Here is a 21,995-nt window from a genome sequence, read left to right on the forward strand (position 1 = left end):
TCGGTATAAGATGACATCAATGACTGAATATCATGTTGCCTTTGGAAGGATTTTGATTTGTTCATTTTTATCTTCTAAAAAAAACTTTTGTAGTAAGATAAGAGAAAATAGTGTAAAACTATTATTTAACATGATTTATAATTAAGACTTCTTCTTAATTAATGTTATAGCAACAGAAATTCATTCAATTCGGCATGAACAAAGATGAGACCCGTTAGGATTCGAGCTAGTTTGGCCAGATGATTTACTTCGTCATTCTCTTCCCTCAGAATTCTTTGCACCTCCAGCCTTTAGCCTTCGCCCTTACCTTCCTACAATAATTGTCTTACTATTAGCAAATATTTCTTCATGATTTCATCTATGGCCTTATAATTTTCCGTAAGCTGACAAACCTCCAGTTTGGGATCCATCTTTAAAATAGCTTTGTTTGGCTTTATTATGTTAAGAATATGAAGACCCTGCAATGAAGCTTCGTACTTTGCCACATTGTTAGATTCGATGAAGTCCAAAGCAATTGCATACCTGAGTCTTAACCCATGAGGGTCATGGACGAAGACTCTGATTCCTACACCGTCTTTATTAGAACTTCCATCCATGAATATTTCCCATATTTCAGAAACCTTTTGGGGCTTGCCATCTTCCTCAATAATTTTGACCAAAATGTCTTCTAATGCTTGTGCTTTAGGATATTCATGAATTCCTGTACAGATCCAATATTGTATAATAATTGTTTCGCAAGCCATGCTGCTCGTGGTCTAACAAATCCAAACAATCGTTCATCCTTTGATCCAGGATTGGAGAGATGAACAATGGTAGTACATGATTATTACTTGCATCTATGAGGCCATGATTAGGTACAACCTGAGTATTCGGAGCATTAACAGCTTGTTGAATCGTTGGTTGTATCACAGAACTAAGTAGATTAGTCATCTTCATGAAGATCATTACGAAATTTGTCCACGTTCACCACACCAAATGGTGTATTTAAGGATGAATACACTTTCACATCCAGTCTTCTGATCATCTGAATCAGTAACAAACAATCAGGGAGGGGCCGGATTCCAACGTCCCCTCTTTGATGCTTAAGTCAGTAAAGTACGTGAAAGTACAAGATAACTTGAAAGCAAAATGATAGTAGATAGTGAATCATTATTATGTACCTGGGGTTTATATCCCAAGACTATTTGTAACAGCTTGTACACTTTACACATTCCGCATTTCATGTCCTGACATGGGAACTAGGAGTGTGCCATTGGGATCCTGGACAAACATTGGTCCAAGTGTACTCTCAGGTAACTTCGTGAAGAAGATTCTGTGTGGATGAGCTTTCGTAAGCTTCTTTGATATGTGCTTTTTAGATTAGGCCTATACGTTGGATTTGGCTTGGCCTTTATTCGAGCCCACTTATGTTGTGTTATATCACAACTTAACAAAAATTCAAACATAAATGCATGTGAGGGTGGTATAAAATAGAAAAACTAAAACAAAAATGCAAAGGCTTAAAACTAAAACTGAGGAGATCCTCAAATGATGATTATGACACATGGCTTTCAACTAAAGCTCTCATTGAGTTGAATCAAGCTCCATTCCATGATTTCTGGTTAAAATTCCTCCATTAGCTACTCCATTTATTCTTAAATAGGATATTTTGCTTGTTCATTTGGGACTTCAAGAAGCATATTATCTTCTTCCTTTTACTCTTAAGTCATGATTATTGTAGAAAGTTCCTTCATTTTATCCTCGGGTAAATTACATGCGTGGTGTAAAATTTATATCCACTTTCACTCTTTGATGTACAACCTTCAATTTTGCACACAAAACTGCACAACCTTTTGGTGACCTCCCACTAAAGTGTACAACCGATAATTGTGACTAATCAATGCAAAGTCAATGCACCACATCAGTAATTTGGCCACTTTAAAAGTCAAAAATCGATCCATCTAATGTAAATTATAAAATACCTTTATCTCCTTACTTGCAACTCCTCTCTCAATCTTTCCTTTCTCTCTCTATGTCCTCTCTCTCTCTCTCTCTCTCTCTCTCTCTCTCTCTTTAAAGAGTTTTCATTCTTTGTAATAGGAATTTGTACAATATGCAAGGGTAGGTTAAATTGATCATAGGAATTATGGTGACATTTCTATACTGTAAACTGTAAAAGTTTGAGGAGTACTGCGTTAGAATAGAATTTGACATTTCTATACTAAGAACAATTTGCCTGTTGGAATTCATAGTGTTAACATATTTTGAATTGTTAAGATAGTCGATAGGGACTCGGGACACTTTGTTTATATGTTTTTTCTTTTTTGAGCTTCTGTTAATGGAAGTTTTTGTGTCACTAAAAGTCGTATATTTGTTTGATTGGATATTGTTATCCCCTACAGAGTGCAGAGAGTATTTATATATTTGCTCTGACTTTATAGAGTTTGTTTTGATTCTTTTAATTACAAAATAGAAAAGAAAATAATTTCAAAGATTCTTATGCTCTTTTGTTTCTAGGTGTAGTGGACTTGACTTGTCTAAATGGAGAGAAATGACGATCCAGAATGGTAAAGCGGCTGACTTATAGACATTTATGCACCTAAACAAAAAGGCAAATTCAGGACCACTTGATCATGTAAGTACTATGTAGTATATTAGCACATGGAAGATTTGTAGCTTGAACATATGGTTGATTGCTAGACGATATTGTTGTTTTGGTTTTCCTTTATCATCGCCACCATAATTCCGATGAAAATTAGAGAACTTGGAAAACTATAAATTCTTGCATTGAAAACCCAAAGTTCCCTGAATCTGTTGGAGGAAATAGGATTATTGACGAATCTCAGGTTGCTCAAGTTGGATGGGATGTCCAGCCTCAAATATGATTTTATTATGCAAAATCAAATTTCTGCTTTGGGATTGCAGAGATGCCTTTCATATTGTAGAAATTCCTATTACAACAAAAATGAAAGCTTTTTAGAGAGAGATATAGCTTAGAGAGAGATAGGAAAAGATAGAGAGAGGAGTAGTAAGGAAGGAGTTAATAAAAATTTAGTAATTTCATATTAGGTGGGTCAATTTTTGAATGTTAGAGTGGTCAAATTACTAAGGTGGGAACGTTGATTGGTCACAATTAACGACTGTACATTTTAGTGGGAGGGCACCAAAAGGTTGTACAGTTTTATGTGCAAAATTAAAGGTTGTATACTAAAGTGTGAAAGTGAGTAAAAATTATACACCATATATGTAATTTACCATTTTATCTTTTAATGATTAAAGTTGAATCCTTACGATTGACATGAAGTCTAATAACATTTGCTCCACATGAGAATTCCCTTCTTCTTAATGAAAAAAAAAATTTGAACTCCTCAAAATGTATAACCTTCATGCTATCATCATACCAATAGTTTAAGTTTGAGGTTCTCCTTGCAAAAATAAAATAAGAAAAATCAAACTAAACACACAAAAATAGAAAAACAACTAAAAACAAAAGGAAACATTGTGAACATATAAACACACTAAAACACCAAGGCCTAAAAATCACTAATATACCTAATTGGACATATTCCTCATAACGGTGTGAAAAATGTGTTGTACAATTTCCTAACACATTAGCAAGTGCACTAGTTGCTCAAGTAGTAAATAAAATGGACTTAGAGTTTGCATCTCGATCTCAAAAAGAAAGTAATCAAGGTTATTGCCTCTTGATGGTCCTTAAAGATATTCTACGGAGGTAGATAGTTGATGTGAAAAGAGTGATGTCAAAATTACTCATAATCAACTAATCTTAACTACAGTTGGAAACCACCACAGAAAAGTTAAGGGAGAAAAACAATGATTAAGGACAAGTTAGAATGTTTTTGGGATCGTATGGAATTCAACATTTACTTGGATAAAGATTTTCTGATAGATGATTAATCTAGCCTAGGGTATCTTCCACAACATCCATCTTAACCAAATCTCTTTGCATATGAATTTAAAGTGATAACTTAACTATATATACCCATAGTTACCAAATATGTAGGAGTTCTAAATAGGAATTTAATAAACAAAAACATTTATGGAAACCCTAGCTTAAAAAATCATTTATATCTTTATCTCATAAACAAATATTTGATTGATAGCTCTTCCATCCACTAAATCAAATCGTTTTGTCTTTATAAATTCAAATATGGAATGATCAAATCTATCTACAATTGTACTACCATTAATCAATTAAATAATCATTTAAGAACTAAATATAGAACATTCAAAGCATAATAACATTCATATTCACCATAAACCTTAACAAGATCAATTAATCACTCAATAAAATGCAAGAAATAAACATGAATATGAAGAAACATAATATCCATTAAAAGAGGGAGATTTAACAAATGAAATTCGTATTATAAAGAAGAAGAGAGAAAAGAAAAGATACAATCTTTGATTTTTAGTAAAAAAAGTTGAAATTCACTAATATAACTTTAAGCTTTGAAAATATTGACGTCCTCCTTATTCACCAACCTAAATCACCTTAAGGTTCTTAGGGTTTTAAGTTTTGTGCGGCCAACCACGATCAAAGTGAAAAAAGAATTATTTATAGATTGTTAAAATTGCCGGATGGGTGGCTAGTTCAGGTAAGTTGGGGTACCAGTCCACAACGGGAAACATAATCACTAGAATACTGAATTTCTAGGGTGGATGACCAGTCTTCATATTTATGACGGTCAATCTTGACAGAAATGTTTCCAATGTTCCTATTTGATCCTTGTTCTCCAATTTGATCTTTTTCTCCTCCAAAATACTAATATATGGATTTTAGGCCATGTTCTTTATTACTTAATTTCAGTAACAATCAGTTCAGTTCAGTTCAGTTCAGTAGTAATCAGTTCAGTTCAGTTCAGTATTCAGTTTCAGTATTCAATAGTTTATCATTATTTATTATAATTATTATATATTATTATTATTTATATATAATTTATTATTATTATCATTATTTATTTATAATTTCAGCAATTTATTATAATTATTATAATTTATTATATATTAATTTATCTATTTTCATTATAATTATATTTATATATAATTTATGCTTTGTCATTATATATATTATCATTATTTATTATAATTATAATTATTTGGTGCAACTTATTTGTAAATTTTGCGAAAAGTAAATAAATATTATATTAATACGTTTACATTACAATGCTCTAAAAAATTAACTGGCTCAACTACCTTAATATCTCAAATAGTGCAATTTTATCCCTAATATTAGAAGCCAATAGCAATTTTACCCTTAACATTGATAAATTGAGTCAAGATTTTGTATTCATATGAAAATTCATATTTAGACGTTAGGAGTAAAATAACCCCGGACCCAAAACGTTAAAGGTATTTTTGTACCTTAATACTTAATTGTAATAAAAAGTTAAGAGTGTGTATTCATATAAAAATTTGTATTTAATTTCATAGGCTTTAAATTATATATAAATTTGTGTTTGTATGTAATTTATATTTTTAATTTAAATTAGACTCATTTTTATTTAATGTCATAGGATTTTATCGAGCCTAGATTTTATTTGATATTTAATTTAGTTTAATCTTTAATAATATGTTTATTTATTATTGATATTATTTTTTTTGGTAGAAATATTATTATTATTATTATTATTATTATTATTATTATAAGCTTATTAATGTCCAATATTATCATTAAATTATTTTAAAGTCTAATATCATCATTATTGTTACGTTCGATTAAATTCGGTTAAGTTCAGTATCATTCAGTTAAGTTCAGTAGCATTCAGTTAAATTCAGTTCAGTTCAGTATTCAGTATCATTCAGTTCAGTTCAGTTCAGTTCAGTAGCATTCAGTTCAGTTCAGTTCAGTTCAGTTTTTTTCAGTAATAAAGAACAGAGCCTTACTATGCATTTTAAAAGCAAAAAACATATGTTAAACACATTAATCCGTGGATAAAGCGTCTAGAGTTAAGGATAGAAATTAATCACCTATCACTTAGGATGTAGAGATGTTCCATTTGATTTGTAACTCATCCCTATTATTGTTAAAAGAAAAATTGTGAAATAAATTTGAAATCATTTATTGTACTATTGTTGTTAAGAGACGGTGATGGACAAAAAAAGAGACAATTTGTGTTATTATTGTCGATTTTCGATTTCATTTAGTAAAGTGTATTCTTTTTTTTTCTACATATGATTACTATTAAATTCAGACATGATAATTGGAAATAATTTTTTCATCATTGAAATCTCAAATAATTATTGTATTATATATGAAATTAGTTTTAAATTTTATAAAAAAAAGTTAAAACTTTTTGGGAACAAATGTCTTCCTAAACGGAAGGCCGTAAGCCGTAATATTTTTTTTTATGAAAATACTTATTTTCATTAGATGAAAAAAAGTACAAATACAATAAAAAAACCATAAGGAATAAATCTTAACAAAACCATAAAGGGATGAAAATGACTGTAAATAGCATGAAAACCCCATAAAAGGTATAAAAAAACATAAAAAACAATGAAATATATATGTCTTGGAAATCAAAATCGGTAGAAGAGCAACTGCAATCCGATCTTCATCATTCAGACCATTTCGAATATTCGGATCAGAGTTCTTATTTTGTTGCAACCACATAGATCTATTGATCCACGTATAAAATAAATCGTTTTCGCATTTGTTAAATCCGAAAAAGATATAAATAAAAGAATATATAGAGATCTGTAAAATATATGGACACCAAATAAAAAAACAACAACAAAAAGAACACACAATCTAATCCGATGGAATTCCTTCTTTCTTCTCAAAATAGATCCGCTTTGATTTGGAAAAAGAAAAATATGAATGAATGGAAGTTGCTTTGTGTCATGGAACCGATTGAACTAAAAAGCTCGAGTTGATAGTTAAGGCCTAATCATAGATCTTATATTAAGATCCGACACATCCCCCCGAGTTCTTATATTAAGTACCGGGTCTTCCATGTCACTCGGAGGACCCCTAATTCACACTTAGACACGTGTATTGTGACCCCATGTAATAGTTAAAATAGTGGGGCCTCTTATAATATGCGTGGGTCCATATTATACGTGTCAAAATATATATGGAAGGTCATCCATTTGACATGGAGAACATGGTGCTTCTAATAATTTGTACACGCAAATGCCCCTTGGGCTTGCAACGTGCACAACACAGGCCCATCCCGCCATGTGTTTTAATTCCACAAATTAATGAGGTTGCCGGGACTCGAACCCGAAACCGTTTGGTTCTGGAGACTCTAATACCATGTCATGGAACCAATTGAACTAAAAGATTGAGCTGATAATTAAGGCCTAATCATAGATCTTATATTAATCTCCGACATACTTTGTTTGCCGATAAACTGCTACCGCAATTGATTTTTTTTCTTTTTTTGGTAAAACCGCAATTGATTTATTAAGCTTTAGAAAAACACTCTCAAATAAAATTAATTTAATTACTTTCATTAAATTGTTATAACCTTCTCTCAAATAAAGGGCTTACCTTTTTTTTTTTTTTTTGACAACCAAATAAGCATATATTAAGAATCAAGAAGAAGCATATTACAAATAAAATCAGGGGGTACAGAAAACCACTCACCCCGATGTAAAGGTAAGATACTACTTCTAGCTAACAAATGAGCAACAGAGTTTGCAGAACGACAGACAAAACGAATAGAGCAATTAGAAAACTCGTTCAAAGAAAAATGACAATCATTGGCTAAAGCGTTAAAAGGAGATGAAACCTCTAACGGGCGGGCCATAGACTGTACCACGATCAAAGAATCTGATTCAATGATTACATCCTTCCATCCGCGGTCTTTGATCCAACTAAGAGCTTCACGGACCGATAGCGCTTCAATGAACGATGCATCTTGATAATTCTGCAAGGATCCATTTTTAGCCGCAACAAAACGGCCCAACTCATCCCGAACAATACAACCAAACCCAGCCACATTCTCGTCTGCAAATGACGCACCATCCACATTCAATTTTATGAAGCCAATTGGAGGACGCTGCCACACCGTCAGGCTTGGCACAGCCGGACTGCCTGAAGGAGAAACCGACGCCTGCGCTTTCTTTCAGGCCTGTAGAAATGAGCCGGCCGAATGGTACAGGATCGAAGCTTGTGAATCCTTCCGATTCCACACAATGTCATTTCTATAACCCCAAATAATCCACCATAAAACCGCTACAAGCTCAACAAGCTCCACCGGTTTAGAGAAGATCCAACCCCAATAATAAAAAATGTTTTGAAATTGGGTTCCCACATCCCCAATAGGCGAAATAGTCCAAATAGCTCGAGCCATAGTACATCTGAGAAAAATATGATAAGAATCTTCCACCGCCCCATGACAGAGCTCGCATAAATCTGAGATAGGAACCCTTCGGGCTTTCAGCGCGACTTTAGAAGGGAAACAGTTAGCAAGAACCCGCCAAAGAAGGTTCTTAACTTTAGGGGGCACTTTAAGATTCCAAACTTTATTCCATAGAGGAGAATCAATGAACCAATTTGTTCCAAATCCAGACATAAGCTTTCTGTACCCACTTTTAACTGTATAGTTGCCCCGTCGGTCATCCTTCCAATACCACACATCTTGATCAACTCGATTAGATAGGGGGACACGGAGAATAAGATCTGCATCTCGAGGAGCAAAAATGCCCGAAACTAACCCAACATCCCAAGACCGCCGACCCTCCTCCATTAGATCAGCCGCCACTTCCACCCCTAACCCATCCAATTTTTCACTTTCAATATATGGAAACTGATCGTCAGGGAGCCACGGGTCATCCCAAATCCGGACCTCCCCACCTGCCCCTACAAATCTACGAATACCCGACTTTAACAATTCTTGAGCACCCATAATACTACGCCAAATGAAGCTAGGCCCATCAGATAATGATGCATCAAGAAAAGAGCAATTCGGATAATAAAGAGCCTTAAAAACTCGAGCCACAAGAGACTCAGGGTTTGAGCTGAGCCGCTAACCTTGTTTAGCCAATAAAGCTAAGTTGAATTTATGTAATTTTCTGAACCCCATTCCACCAGCTTTTTTAGGGCAACACAGCTTATCCCACGATTTCCAATGTAAGCTACCTTTACCCGAACCATCTGATCCCCACCAAAAAGAATTCATCAATTTCTCAAGGTCATCACATATATTCACAGGAAAAAGGAAGAGACTCATAGCATAAGTAGGAAGCGCCTGCACTACTGATTTGATCATAATCTCCTTTCCGGCTCTTGACAGAAATCTGGCCTTCCAGCTCTTCAGTCTAGCCCGCACCATGTCCTCAACAAAGCCAAAAACCTGTGCCCTATTCCTTCCCACCACCGAAGGTAGACCCAAGTACTTATCCGGGAGGGCAACAGCGGAAACCCCCAAAATATTACTAGTTTCAGCACACTCACCATCTGGGCAGTTTCGACTGAAAGATATAGAGGATTTTGATAAATTTATTTTCTGTCCAGAAGCACACTCATAGTCATTTAGAGCTTGTTTAATTGCTGAAGCTTCTGATCAATTGGCTTCGAAAAAGAAGCAACTATCATCAGCGAAGAACAGATGAGAGATTGCTGGCGCTTGGTTCGCAACAACACAACCTCGGATCCGACCCTCTGACTCTAGCCGAGATAAGTAGAGAGAAAGACCCTCTGCACAGATAATGAAAAGATATGGTGACAACGGATCCCCTTGACGGAGCCCCCTCTGTGGAACAATAGGGCCCACAACATGCTTCCCATGGATAACCCTATATTTAACCTTTGTAACGCACTGCATTAATAGATTAACAAAGCTCGATGGGAAACCAAGTTTCACTAACATCTCCTGAAGGAATCTCCATTCCAACCCGTCATATGCTTTAGACATATCAAGCTTAAGAGCAGCTATACCACTTGAAACCCTTCTAGTCTTCTGATGGAGATAGTGATTTACCTCAAATGCCAGCATAACATTATCAGTGATAAGTCTGCCAGGGATAAAGGCACTCTGGGACGGAGATATAAGAACATGAAGCACTTTCTTTAACCGATTAGCTAAGACTTTTGACACAATTTTGTATATCACATTACAAAGAGCTATCGGTCTCAAGTCAGAAACCATCTCAGGCTACGATTTCTTAAGGATTAATACAATATTAGTTTCATGAATCTCATCAGGCAACAATCCAGAATTTAACCATAACAAACATGCTTCAGTAACATGACCTCCTACAACATCCCAAAATTTCTGATAAAAACCGGGGTTAAAACCATCAGGACCAGGGTTTTGTCAGGGTGCATTGAAAACAAGGCTTCTTTAATTTCCACAGCATTAAACACACCACAGAGCATATCACAATTTTCCACAGACAACTTTGGCACCACATTTTCAATAATAAGCCCCAAAACACAACCATTCGAGGTAAAAAGCTGAGTAAAATAAGAGAGAATAACAGAATCCAAACCTGCACCCTAACTGCGCCATTCGCCATCTACAAAGGGCTTACTTATGGTGACGTACAGAGGAAATAAATACAGAAAAATAACTAATTTCGACTCATTTCATTTGCATTATTATTTTTCTGGCCTGCACACCAACCACTGTTTTCTCTCTCTGGGAAGTGGAAGCATCTATCGGAGAGAGAATTAAAGAAAACGGCTTTCACTTCTCTTCTCTTTCACACTTCAATTTCATCCCTTTTTGTTCTCACTTTCTCTCTAATTAGGGTTTTCTTTTTCCCTTAATCTCTATCAATCATCAATCATGATGGACTTTGCTCGCGTTCAGAAGGAGCTTCAAGAATGCAGCAGAGACATTGGGTCTTCCGGTATCACTGTCTCTCCTAAATCCGATAATCTCGCTCGATTAACCGGCACCATTCCTGGACCAATCGGCACTCCTTATGAAGGTGGCACTTTCCAAATTGATATCTCACTCCCAGGTACATTAATACGTCTTTCTGCTTCTATTCTTGCGTAACATGCCTATGAATTTTATGATAATTTTGTGCCTCTCAATTCAGCTGCATTGGGTATATTTTATTTGTCATTACATGGAGATGGAAATTCAAGACATGATTGTTCTTGAACCTATATTTATTTACCACACGTGCTAAAGAACCTGTATGAATTTGATATAGATTTTTGGTTTCAAGTGTGTTCATTAGATAATTAGTGTAGTAATATGCTGAATTTGGAACATGTGCTGTTTTACCATTTATATATGCGTATATATTAATTGTCTTTGTTCTGAGAATAAAACTTTCTTTTCTTTTATTCTTTTAGAAAATATTATTTCTAGATGATTATAATTGTTTACCTTTTGTTTTCAAACAGTCTTTCTTCTAGTTTCTGATTGTTTTCTGTAAGCTGAGAAGTTTGTGTATATACATAAACACTCCCTATTTTAATGCATTTATGATGCTTGACTCTTTTTTGTAGATGGATATCCTTTCGAACCACCCAAAATGAAGTTCACAACAAAAGTCTGGTACGAAGAAATTTCTGTAATCTGCTATTAATTGCACAGTTTACTTGCAAAAGATGATAGAATATTATATGCAATTATGATTGACATGGAAGTCTCTGTTTCTGTGATACAAGGTGGATATATTGTTGCAGTATTGATGATAGAAACAAATTATATCATTGCTTTCAATTAGTTTGGTCTCAAAATGCAGAAAGCTTGATTTTTTGACAGCAATTTTGAGCTTAACAGCATTTCATTTTTCTGTACAAATCTGATTAAAGACTATTTGGTGGCATTGTCTTTGAATGTTTATTTATGGTATTAGCTTAGTGTGTCGTAAAAATGTCTGTATATCTTCTTAGTCTATGTTATAAAATTATTGTAGAAAAAAAGCAAGAGGATAGATGCCTTTGGCCATCTTAAGGGTGGAATTGGTTTGCGCACTTTGGACTTACTAATCATCACAGTTCTTTCTCAGCCAAGCTTAGGATTTAATTATGATGCCCAAACGCTGATTAAGTGTAAGAGCCTAATAGTTGAGGGGCATTCTTAGTTTAGGACTTGATTGATTCAATAATTGTTTAACAGGCTATATTCATTATCCCACAACATGGGCTCATTAAAAAATAGAATCAACTTTTGAATTAGCTAAGACTATTTGCATACTATATAGAGGTTCCACATTGATGATTGTTGAAGTATGAGTCTTGATGTTAATTTTGCATGTATCCCTATTGCATGTCATATTAACGTTGATTTTTCAATTAATACCTTCTTTTCTTTTCATTTTCTACATATACATAGTCCTGTTGATCTTATTATGATACACTGAAAACTGAAATCTTGAAATTTTTGTTATTTGTGGTCTCTGCTTCCATTGTGCAAAACATGTTTGAATGCAGAATCCACTTAAGGTATACATAATAGGAAGTCTATGCATGCCATGGTTTCTTGGCTTATGGGCTGAACAATTACTGGATTAGTATTTTACCGTTGAGTTGATTTCTGTCACAAGCTCCTAAAATTGATGAAATTTGTTTCAAATTATATATTAGTCAGTGCATACAACTGGCATAAAAAATTTCAGTTTATGTTTGAGATGATTAACACTGCAATTGCTTTTGCTCTGTGACCTACCTGCAAAAGGCATCCAAATATTAGCAGCCAAAGTGGGGCAATCTGCCTGGACATCTTGAAAGACCAATGGAGCCCCGCACTTACTCTAAAGACAGCACTTCTCTCTGTCCAAGCACTGCTCTCTGCTCCTCAGCCTGATGACCCTCAAGATGCTGTAGTAGCACAACAAGTATGATTCTCTATGCTTTTTAGCTTCAGCCAGTAGTACCTGTGCTCGTCTTTCACACACACACACACACACATATATATAATCTTTATGTTGATTGTGGGAGTCTAGAGACTTTCAGTTTTTCTTGCCTCCTTGTTTATTTCACGCCGTTGGACATTTGTACTTAAAGATAATTAGCACTCTAGCAAAGTTTGAACTTGATTTCCTTTTTGTATCTTAGGTTCACTTACTTTACAACCAAGCTCGCAGCTTCACTTGAGATTTCAAGTTTAACTGTAGTTGGAATTTTTTGCTGTATTTTCGCAAATGGTTTTATTGTAAAATGTGGGTATGCCCTACTATATTGGATATGCTACTTGTGTTTACTTACATGGTTGTGAGTTTTGATCGTGATTTTGGACTTCAACAAGTTTCTGTGGTCATTCCAGATTTAAATACATGTTACACTGTATTAGCATTGATGGGATGCATTGCTATTTGAAGTTCATGAAAATACAACTGATTGCAAATTATGCAGGTACCCAATTGCTTAAGAAAAAAATATGGGACTGGTGGTGTTGAGAGTTTCATAATCTTGCCAAGTTTTTGTCCCATTTGTTTTGACACCTCTGCATGCAATGTTTAGACTTCAGCCTTTTCTGTTAATCGTGTTTCTCTTGTGTGTGTAATTGAGTCAAATTTCTGTTATATTATGAGTTAGTTTATGTGGACTTCGCAGTATCTCAAGGACTATCAGACTTTTGTTGGCACAGCCCGCTACTGGACAGAAACTTTTGCCAAGAGTTCACGTCTTGGAGTCGAGGAAAAGGTACGTTGAGTTTTTTTTGGGTGGGGCTTAACTCCACTCATCTCTCTTAAAAAATGCATGTATCTCTTGGCTGACAATATTTTCTTTTCTGAGCAAATTAAGGAGTTAATGTGGTACTTGCGTAATGGTTGGAGTAATCTGCATTACATTTGTGAATTTCAATAAAGAATGATTTAATGTTTGGAATTGAAGACTTGATAAGCGAGTGGTGGATTGTTATAGGTACAGAAACTTGTCGAAATGGGATTTTCTGAAGCTTTGGCGAGGAGTGCGCTGGATTCTGTCGGGGGTGATGAAAACTTGGCACTTGAAAAGCTTTGTTCCGGGTAGAAAGGATTGGCTGCAAATGCTGGGTGTTATATCTAGATACAAAAGGTTAATATGAATATAGGGTTCCCATATTTAGTCCTTTTTTCGTTTTAGGTATCAGTTTTTCTCTCTTGGGTTGTTTTTAACTCCGGCACACATGAACATCTCGTCGGAGTTGCTAAAACTAAAGAATTGAATTGAACTGTTTTTAAATCACTGATTATTAAGGTAAATGACTGATTTGTATGGTACCCACGCAGATTTTCAGAATGTTATGTTTGGTACATAGTAAATACAGATGCATATGATCTCACAAATGAAGTATTGTGTTTGCGAAGTTGCTTGTGTAGCCATATGATATGATAGGAGATAGAAGAGGACTTCATGTGACAGTAAGGATATTATGAATCAATAGGTGCAATTTACCCATTAATACAAATATAAGTACATATATTATTTATCATCAAAAAAATAAGTACATATATTATTTTCCGCCCCTAAATTCGGCTATCGGTTGAGTTGGAATCAATGAAATTTTGTGGTTATTATTATATATCAATCAGTTGAGTTGAGTTGGAACCTAGAATTCAGCCCTTTTAGTTTCTAGTTTGATGGGCAACATCTAATCTATCTTATCATATCTAAATAACATTTCAGCCACAAACTCCTCCTATTTTAACCAAATGTGATCACAGATGGATACATCTGCATATATGTAAAAAATTATGTTATCTTGACACTTCCAATCCTAATTTTCTGATGACAAGAGGCCAGAAATATCCCTAACAGGGGTGATAAGCGAAACCCCTAGATCCTCCTTTGTCTCTGCCAATTAATATGATTGATGTGAATAGTTAGTATATTGTCATCCGCTCAGATATAGAGTTATCATCTTAGCCATCACTTTGGCACTTTAATGTAGCTTTCCGGTTTTCTTAGGCCTTGTTTGGATGAGGGTATTTTAAAGTAAAGTAAGGTAGGGTAAGGTAAGTGAAGTGAATAAAATAATTTGTTGTGTTTAGATAGAAAGTAGGGTAAGTGATGATTTAATAATATAATTGTGTTTGTTTTGATAGTAAGGTAAAGTAAGGTAAGGTAAGTTATATGCAAAATTACTTTTATATCCAAACAATGTCTTATTTTAAAATAAAATATAGAGGGTAATTTTGGGGAAAAAAAATCTGTCACCTCCCTACCCTCCAATTTGGTGTGTAAAGAAAATCAGCCAAATTTCACCTCACCTACCCTCACCTAGTATTACATTCAATTACACCTTAAAACAAACAAGATTAGTTACCATCACTTACTTTAAAATACAATGTAACTCCCACTATTATTTGCAATCCTATAAACATAGTTAATGAAGCCAATTTTGCCTCATGATTAGCATCATCTCATCATTTAATGGTCTTTTATTTTAACTATGAAATGCAATATACATACATAACTGGGGAAGAGTAATAATACATACTGCTCATCAAGAGAAATTAGGAGTAATAATAAACAACAGAGGGTCTTCTTCTAGGATGAGGAGGTTGACAAACAAGGAAGATTAAGATAGCCAAGACCAGAGCCAGCAGCAATGGCATCAATATATCATCTGAATCTGAGCAGCAACCCATCACTTCACCTTTCAATTCTTCTGATTTTGATTCTCTTTTTTTATGTGAATACCAACAACATTTTGATGTGTGAAAGATATGCTCCTATCCACACCACCCATATCAACAACCAATATACACATGACATGTGTCCCAAACTATTTTTCATTTCTACTTTTGTAAATTATTGTATGTACATAAAAAGTACTGTTAAGAAACACACAACACCATTAGAATTATGAGTTTATTTTATCGGGTGTTTTTCTCTCGGTATGCCAATGGAATTACTGGAAGATTTGTAAGCAGTTCGGTGTTGGGTTCGATAAAAGTTTGACCGTGCCTGGTTCAGCGTTCGGTTTGATGATACAACTTTGGTGTTCCAATCTGAAGACATTTTGTATCTACCCGCCCTCAAAGTTGAAATCTTGTAGGAAGATTTCTAATTGGCAGAATAATAAAACTGTCAATCATGAAAAATACATTGGCGTGTATTATGGAATTGATCCCGAGGCTTCAGACAAGGCCCCGATGGATTGTTATCTGAGTACTAACAAGTTTAAGCCCAGATTAAAAAAAATTGTATTCGGAGGGTTCTTCTGGTTAGGCCAAACAGACGTATAAGTGTCCAAACTTATTTTCTTGATGAAAGTTAATTGTAATTATTCGAAGGTTGAAATAATAATAATAAAAAGCTTGTTTATAATGGTTTTGTTTTTTTATGGATCCTATTAATTGTAAGGGTGGGCTTGCTTTGATTTGAAAAAAAAAAAAAAAAAAAAAAAAAAAGAATATGGCCAACTCATTGGCTTTTATAGAAATCATATAAACGTTAAAATTTGCATTCAGGGTACTAGTTAATGACGTTTTTACGGGTTTTATTTTAATTTTTTTTTAGTGAGAGCACGTGGACAAGAGTCTTGGCAGCTTATAGAAGATCTTTGTAATTTATCTCCCATCCATCGGGAGATAATAAAGTGATTTTAATGATTTCTTGCGCCATTTAGAGAAAAATGGTGGGAAGTAATCATCACCCCTAATCGCTTCTAAGGGGTTTTGGGGAAATTGTTGAAGATTATGAACTACCTGAATCAATATGGTGGGTTACTAGTAACACTTGGGAAATAGGTAAGGGAACAACTCATTATAATGAAGAAAAGCTGAATCGATGCAAATTCGAAATGGCACTCTCTCTTCACTAACACTAAGGTTATCAACGACGATGTTTCCTGTTCAGACCACTCTTCCCTTTTCCTCTTCCTTTGAAAACTCTTGGATTCGGGAAGAAGATTGTAGACGGTTTGGAACTCTTTAGGGTCAGTTTATATTCAGGCCCGTATAAAGTAGTGCGGTGAGTTTCTTCAGCCTTATGGTGATCAAAATTCATGCTCAAATCCGTGATAAAATTTCTGAACTATGGTGATCAGATTAAATAACTAAAGCACCATCATGATTCATTGTCGCAACTAATGCTTCTAGAAAAACGAAATGTTTTGCACGATTTACTTTTGCAGCAAGAAGTTTACTTGCACCAACGGTCTAAGAAAATGTGGTTAGCTTTTGGGGACTCTAACTCAAAATATTTTCACGATCAGTGACCCACAGAACAAAGAAAAATATGTTGTAGAAGAAACAAAAAATATGATAGTGGGGTTTGGTATGATTGGAATTCAGGTCTGGATTCACTCTTATCTTAGTATTTCAATATATTTATTTTCTAATGGTTGGTCTGTGCAGTATTCACATGGATCTTAATGACAAAATAAATTTGGTCATTCACCGTTAGATCTAGGCTTATTAAATTTTAGTCTTAGGATGCTTTGAATCTACACCATAGGATTCTAATAAGTCTAGATCTAACGGTGAATGACCAGATATTATATGATCACTAAGGTTCATGTGATCAAATCGGTGGATTATATTGTGAATAATGTGCAAAATTGTATATCTACTGAGGATAACAATGCTCTGTTAAGCCCCTTTATCACTATTGAAATAAAAGATGTTGTGTTCTATATACGTCTTGATAAAGTTCAGGTCCAAACAATTTCAGTCCTTGTTTTATCATAAGTTTTGGGATGTTGTAGATGACCAAGTTACTATTTATTGTCTTTAATGGCTCAATTTTGGGACTATTCTGAATGACATCAATGGCATTACTCTAGTGTTGATTCCGAACAAAAAATCCCAAAAAAAAAACTTACTGATCTTCGGTTGATTGATTTGTGTAATGTCATCTAAAAAATTGTTTCAAAAGTTATCGCTAATAGACATAAGCTTGTGTTACTTGCTATTATTTTGCAGTCCCAAAATGCTTTTTTTATATCGGGTGACCTTATCTCTGATAATGTGATGTTTACTTTTAAGGTGAACCATTTTTTTCACAGAAAACCTAGGGAAAAACAGGTATCACTTCTTTTAAGCTAGATATGTCCAAGGCCATGACTGTGCGGAATGGGAATACCTTCGTCGATTTATAGATAAAATGAAGTTTGCTTCACAATGGATTAATCTCGTTATGTAGTGTGTTTGTAAGGCTAAATATCATAATGTCAACGATCATCATATTATGGGGTCGATCATTCCCCAATGTGGCATTCGACAGGGGCCTACCTCCCTATACGAGGGTTTATTTGCTACTATTTCTAAATTGGAAGCTAGAGATTTAATTTCTGGTTGTATAATGGTGAGAGATGCCCTCCTATTTCTCACCCTTTCTTTGCAGACGACATTTGTTGATGTTAGTTCTTACCTCATACAAGGAATGAGTGTGATACCATTTCATATTAAGAAAGGCAAGAACAGATCACTTCACACAAAGTCTAGGTCTCTTTGTTGACCATTTCCTTTGAACTGGAACTAATCGAGAGAGATGAACCCGCACCATATTTATTAACCTTCAAACCGTCTCATTCCTTGTGAAGTGATATGTTCTTGCCTTTCTCAGTATGAGCTTGCATAAGGCCAACAAATTAATTTCACTAAGTGGATGATCTCTTTTAGTAGAAATTGCTCGACATATTCTTGTAAGGAGCTTAGTGTTTTTTTGTGACCTCAGATCTTCTCTTGGTAAATATCTTGGTCTCCCTTATTTGATTGGTTGTAGTAAAGTTTAGATTTTTAATTAGGTGGAAGCGATTGTTAAATCTAAGATTTTTAACTAGAAATCTAAGTTTCTATCTAAAGTGGGTAAAAAAGTTTTGATTACTTCAATTTTCCAGTTCATTTAGTCTTATGATATGAGCCTTTTCCTCCTCTTTAAGCTTTTGTGTACATACTTGGAGCAGATGATGAATTATTTTTGATGGGGTTCTAATGTAGTTCGAGTAAGGGCATCCATTAAGAGTCGTGGGATTGCATGTGTCAACCAAAAGTTTCTGGGGGTATGGGTTTCAGAAAGCTCTGTCCGTTCAACTTTGCTTTGTTAGCCAAACATGGTTGGCGACTTTTAAAATTTTCTAATGCTTTAATCGGTCGTCTCTATAAAGCTCGGTACTTTCCAAATCCCAAATTTATTGGTGCTTCTTTGAAAAAATAATCCTAGCTTTATTTGGAGGAGCATAATGGCAGCCCAAGATAGAGTTAAAGTTGGAGCTAGACGTGTGATTGGTTCTAGTAGCGTGTCAACATATGGCATGACCCTTGGCTTCTTGATCCTTTGAATCGTTGTTTCAGAACTACCTCTCCTTTGGAACTTGAAGATTCCTTCATTAATACATTAATGACTATAGAGGGGACTAGTTGGGATGAAGACATCCTCATTGAACCCCCTTGTCTAGTGCCTAACAGTGCTATCCTCATCTTCGCCCAAAGGAGGCCTTACTTATTCAGGGGCATCTTCTCGCTGAGGGACTTTGACGTTATTAGGTGCATTCTTATCAGTAAAAGAGTTGTGGATAAAAATTGGGCATGGTTGTTGGACCACAAAGGGGAGTATACTATTAAAAACGGTTACATACACTTAATGTCTTCCCTGAATGTCAATATTAGTAGCTCGGATTCTTCTGTTTGGAATGCCTAATGGAACTTATCTTCTTCCCCTAAGACTAAGAATTTGGTTTGGCGTGCTCTCTCTACTTGTATCTCCACCTCTATTGCTTCATGTTCAAAGATGGATACCAATTAATCTCAATTGCCCTTTGTGTTTAATTGAGCTGGAAACTGACTATCATATTTTGTGAATTGTCAGATTGCAAGACAAGTTTGGTCCTTCTCAAGTGTGGGTGATGTTAGTTCATTTATTTGTTAACTTGTTTGTTTTTGGAAATTTACTCTTCAAAAAATCATAATAGATCAGAGACTAGCTTCGTTATAGTTTTATGTTGGAAAATTTGGAATACCAGAAATTCATGCGTTGTGAATAGATTGAGCCACCTAGCTAGGGTGATCTTTAGCAATGCTACTACCTTCCTTTCTCAGTGGTAGAAAACTCAAGTCTTGACTGCTCCTCCGCCTATCAACAACGCTTATATCCCGCCTACCTGACCCCCTTTGTCGGTTGGGCAGTTAAAATGTAACGTGGATGCCCCATTGAGCCGTTCTTTGAATTCTATTAGTTTTGGATTGTTGTTTGCAACTCTGCAGGTGGTTTAGTTGTTGCGAAGAATGACCTTCTTGCTTGCCTCCTTGACTCGTCCCTTGTTGAAGCAATGGGCCTTCACAAAGCTCTAAACTAGTTGAAAGAGCCCAGTCTCAAAGATATCTTATTTGAATCTAATTCTCAATTACTTTGTTATGCTTTTCATTGTAAAAAGTTCTGGATTCTGTTTTTGGTTTGTTAGTCGAAGATTGTAAATTCCTATTTAAGGAATTAGTTAGTTATTCTCTTAATTTTTTTAAAAGATTTACGAATCAAGATTAGGAAATACGTTTCTAGATTAGGAAACCGTTTCCGCTAGTAAATACTAAATATAATCTAATTTCAATTCTAACAATGACTAGCTAGTTCAAACTTCTCTTTTAACTATAACTTTTACTTTTTACTTGCAATTATTTTGTTTAGGATGGTTTCATGCCTTTGAGATTGTGTGGGTTGTTTCTCAACAAAAACATGAGGACTAACATTACCAAGTTACATATAAATTTCAATTTTGTGGTTTATTTATTTTCTTCAAAATTAGGAAAGATGTTGACAAGATAATATTTGTCAAAGCAGAGTATTAAGGAACAGTCCACTCAATCAACATAATAATAATCATAAAAATTCATAATAGTTGAATATAATTTTTTCAAGGTAAGAAAATGGATCTTTCATCATACCTTTCTTTGAAAATTCTTAATCTTTCACATTCAACCAAATGGAAAATTGTCAAAATAATTGACCCAATCACACTTCCAAAATAACTAAACAACAACCGAAGCTTCTAATAAGTCTTAGAATTCAAAGTAGCTACTAAAACTCATTTACTTCCAATTACATTAAGTATGCTTTTAATATTTGTTTCAGAACTTACTATTTGACATTGAAATTTGTTTAGTCACAAAAATACGGATGTGAAGGGTCCAAATTGCCTCCTAAAGTTAGGCAGCCAAAATAAATTTACTCAAGATTAAATTTTAAATATCAATTCAGGTCTTTAATTCATAAATTTTGACAAACTATGCAAATGCAATCATTTTTAATACTAAAGTAGGGGCTTTGTATACCAAATGTTATTTTGATCTAACAAAGTCACTAAAGTAGCAAATTTGTGTCAATAAAATATTTATGAGCGAATCCGACAATCTAGACCATTAAAGTAGCAAATTTGTGTCAATAAAATAGTTATGAGCGAATCCGACAATCTAGACCATTGAAAAGGTGATATGGCCACGTGACAACCACATGATGACACATGATAATTAAAAAACATGAAATTTCCAAATATTCTAACTAAATAATATGTATCCTAAATTGAACCAATTCATTTTTTCATCTTTTATTTTCACATGGTAACATGTATCGGACATTGTGAGGTGTTGTTGACGTTGGAGACACGATAGCTTTTCAGTAGTTCAAATTGTTGGAACTATATTAACTTTATTGACACAAATTTACTATTTTTTAGTGACTTTATTGATCAAAAACTCTTTTAGTGACCACTAGTGCACAACACCCCTACTCTAGTGACTATAGAAACTTTTTACCCTTAAATTTGAGCTAATTTGTCAAAACTTCCCAGCTTTAAACCGAATTATACCTAAAATTCGATTTAGGTTAAATTGATGCCAACGGCCAACTTTAAAAGTCATTTTGACCCTTAATTCAAAACTTATGTATTTTTTCTTTCGAATAAAAACACAAACATGCCCTAATAAAAGCTCACGAAAAGGGATGAATTCAGCAAGATAACCATTAATTCAAACAGATTTCTTCCTATGATCTAAGTAATGGACCTCCTTTTTTCACTTTTGGAACTATTTCATTGCTCATAAACCTGTTAACATATTGAAAAACGAAATACGGCCAAATACAATACCTAATGAGGAACACATTTTCAGATTCTAAATTTACTTTACATAATATACATAGGTCTTGTTTGGGAATT

General features: G+C 34.4%; 1 protein-coding gene across 2 annotated transcripts; it reads left to right on the forward strand.

Annotated features, from left to right (window-relative positions):
• The first annotated feature begins 10,535 nt into the window (after nucleotides 1-10,535).
• LOC136227889 (ubiquitin-conjugating enzyme E2 27) lies at nucleotides 10,536-14,140 on the forward strand. 2 transcript variants are annotated; one of them, XM_066016675.1, is made up of 5 exons: nucleotides 10,536-10,920; nucleotides 11,420-11,468; nucleotides 12,594-12,753; nucleotides 13,454-13,561; nucleotides 13,784-14,140. In XM_066016675.1, the coding sequence occupies exons 1-5, from the start codon at nucleotides 10,743-10,745 to the stop codon at nucleotides 13,889-13,891; spliced, it is 603 nt and encodes a 200-aa protein (XP_065872747.1). In that variant the 5' UTR covers nucleotides 10,536-10,742; the 3' UTR covers nucleotides 13,892-14,140. The 2 variants fall into 2 exon arrangements, with proteins under 2 accessions (XP_065872747.1, XP_065872756.1); XM_066016684.1 differs by having other exon boundaries at nucleotides 10,542-10,920; nucleotides 13,472-13,561.
• The last annotated feature ends 7,855 nt before the right edge of the window (nucleotides 14,141-21,995 follow it).

This window comes from Euphorbia lathyris, chromosome 1, assembly GCF_963576675.1.
Source record: "Euphorbia lathyris chromosome 1, ddEupLath1.1, whole genome shotgun sequence".
Taxonomy (NCBI): domain Eukaryota; kingdom Viridiplantae; phylum Streptophyta; class Magnoliopsida; order Malpighiales; family Euphorbiaceae; genus Euphorbia; species Euphorbia lathyris.

What these genes read in the sequence shown, in the direction of transcription:
- LOC136227889 (XM_066016675.1), top strand. Translation starts at nt 10,743, where the DNA reads ATGATGGACTTTGCTCGCGTTCAGAAGGAGCTTCAAGAATGCAGCAGA. An exon ending in AATTGATATCTCACTCCCAG is followed by an intron (nt 10,921 to 11,419) that starts GTACATTAATAC and finishes TCTTTTTTGTAG; the next exon opens with ATGGATATCCTTTCGAACCA. An exon ending in GTCTTGGAGTCGAGGAAAAG is followed by an intron (nt 13,562 to 13,783) that starts GTACGTTGAGTT and finishes GGATTGTTATAG; the next exon opens with GTACAGAAACTTGTCGAAAT.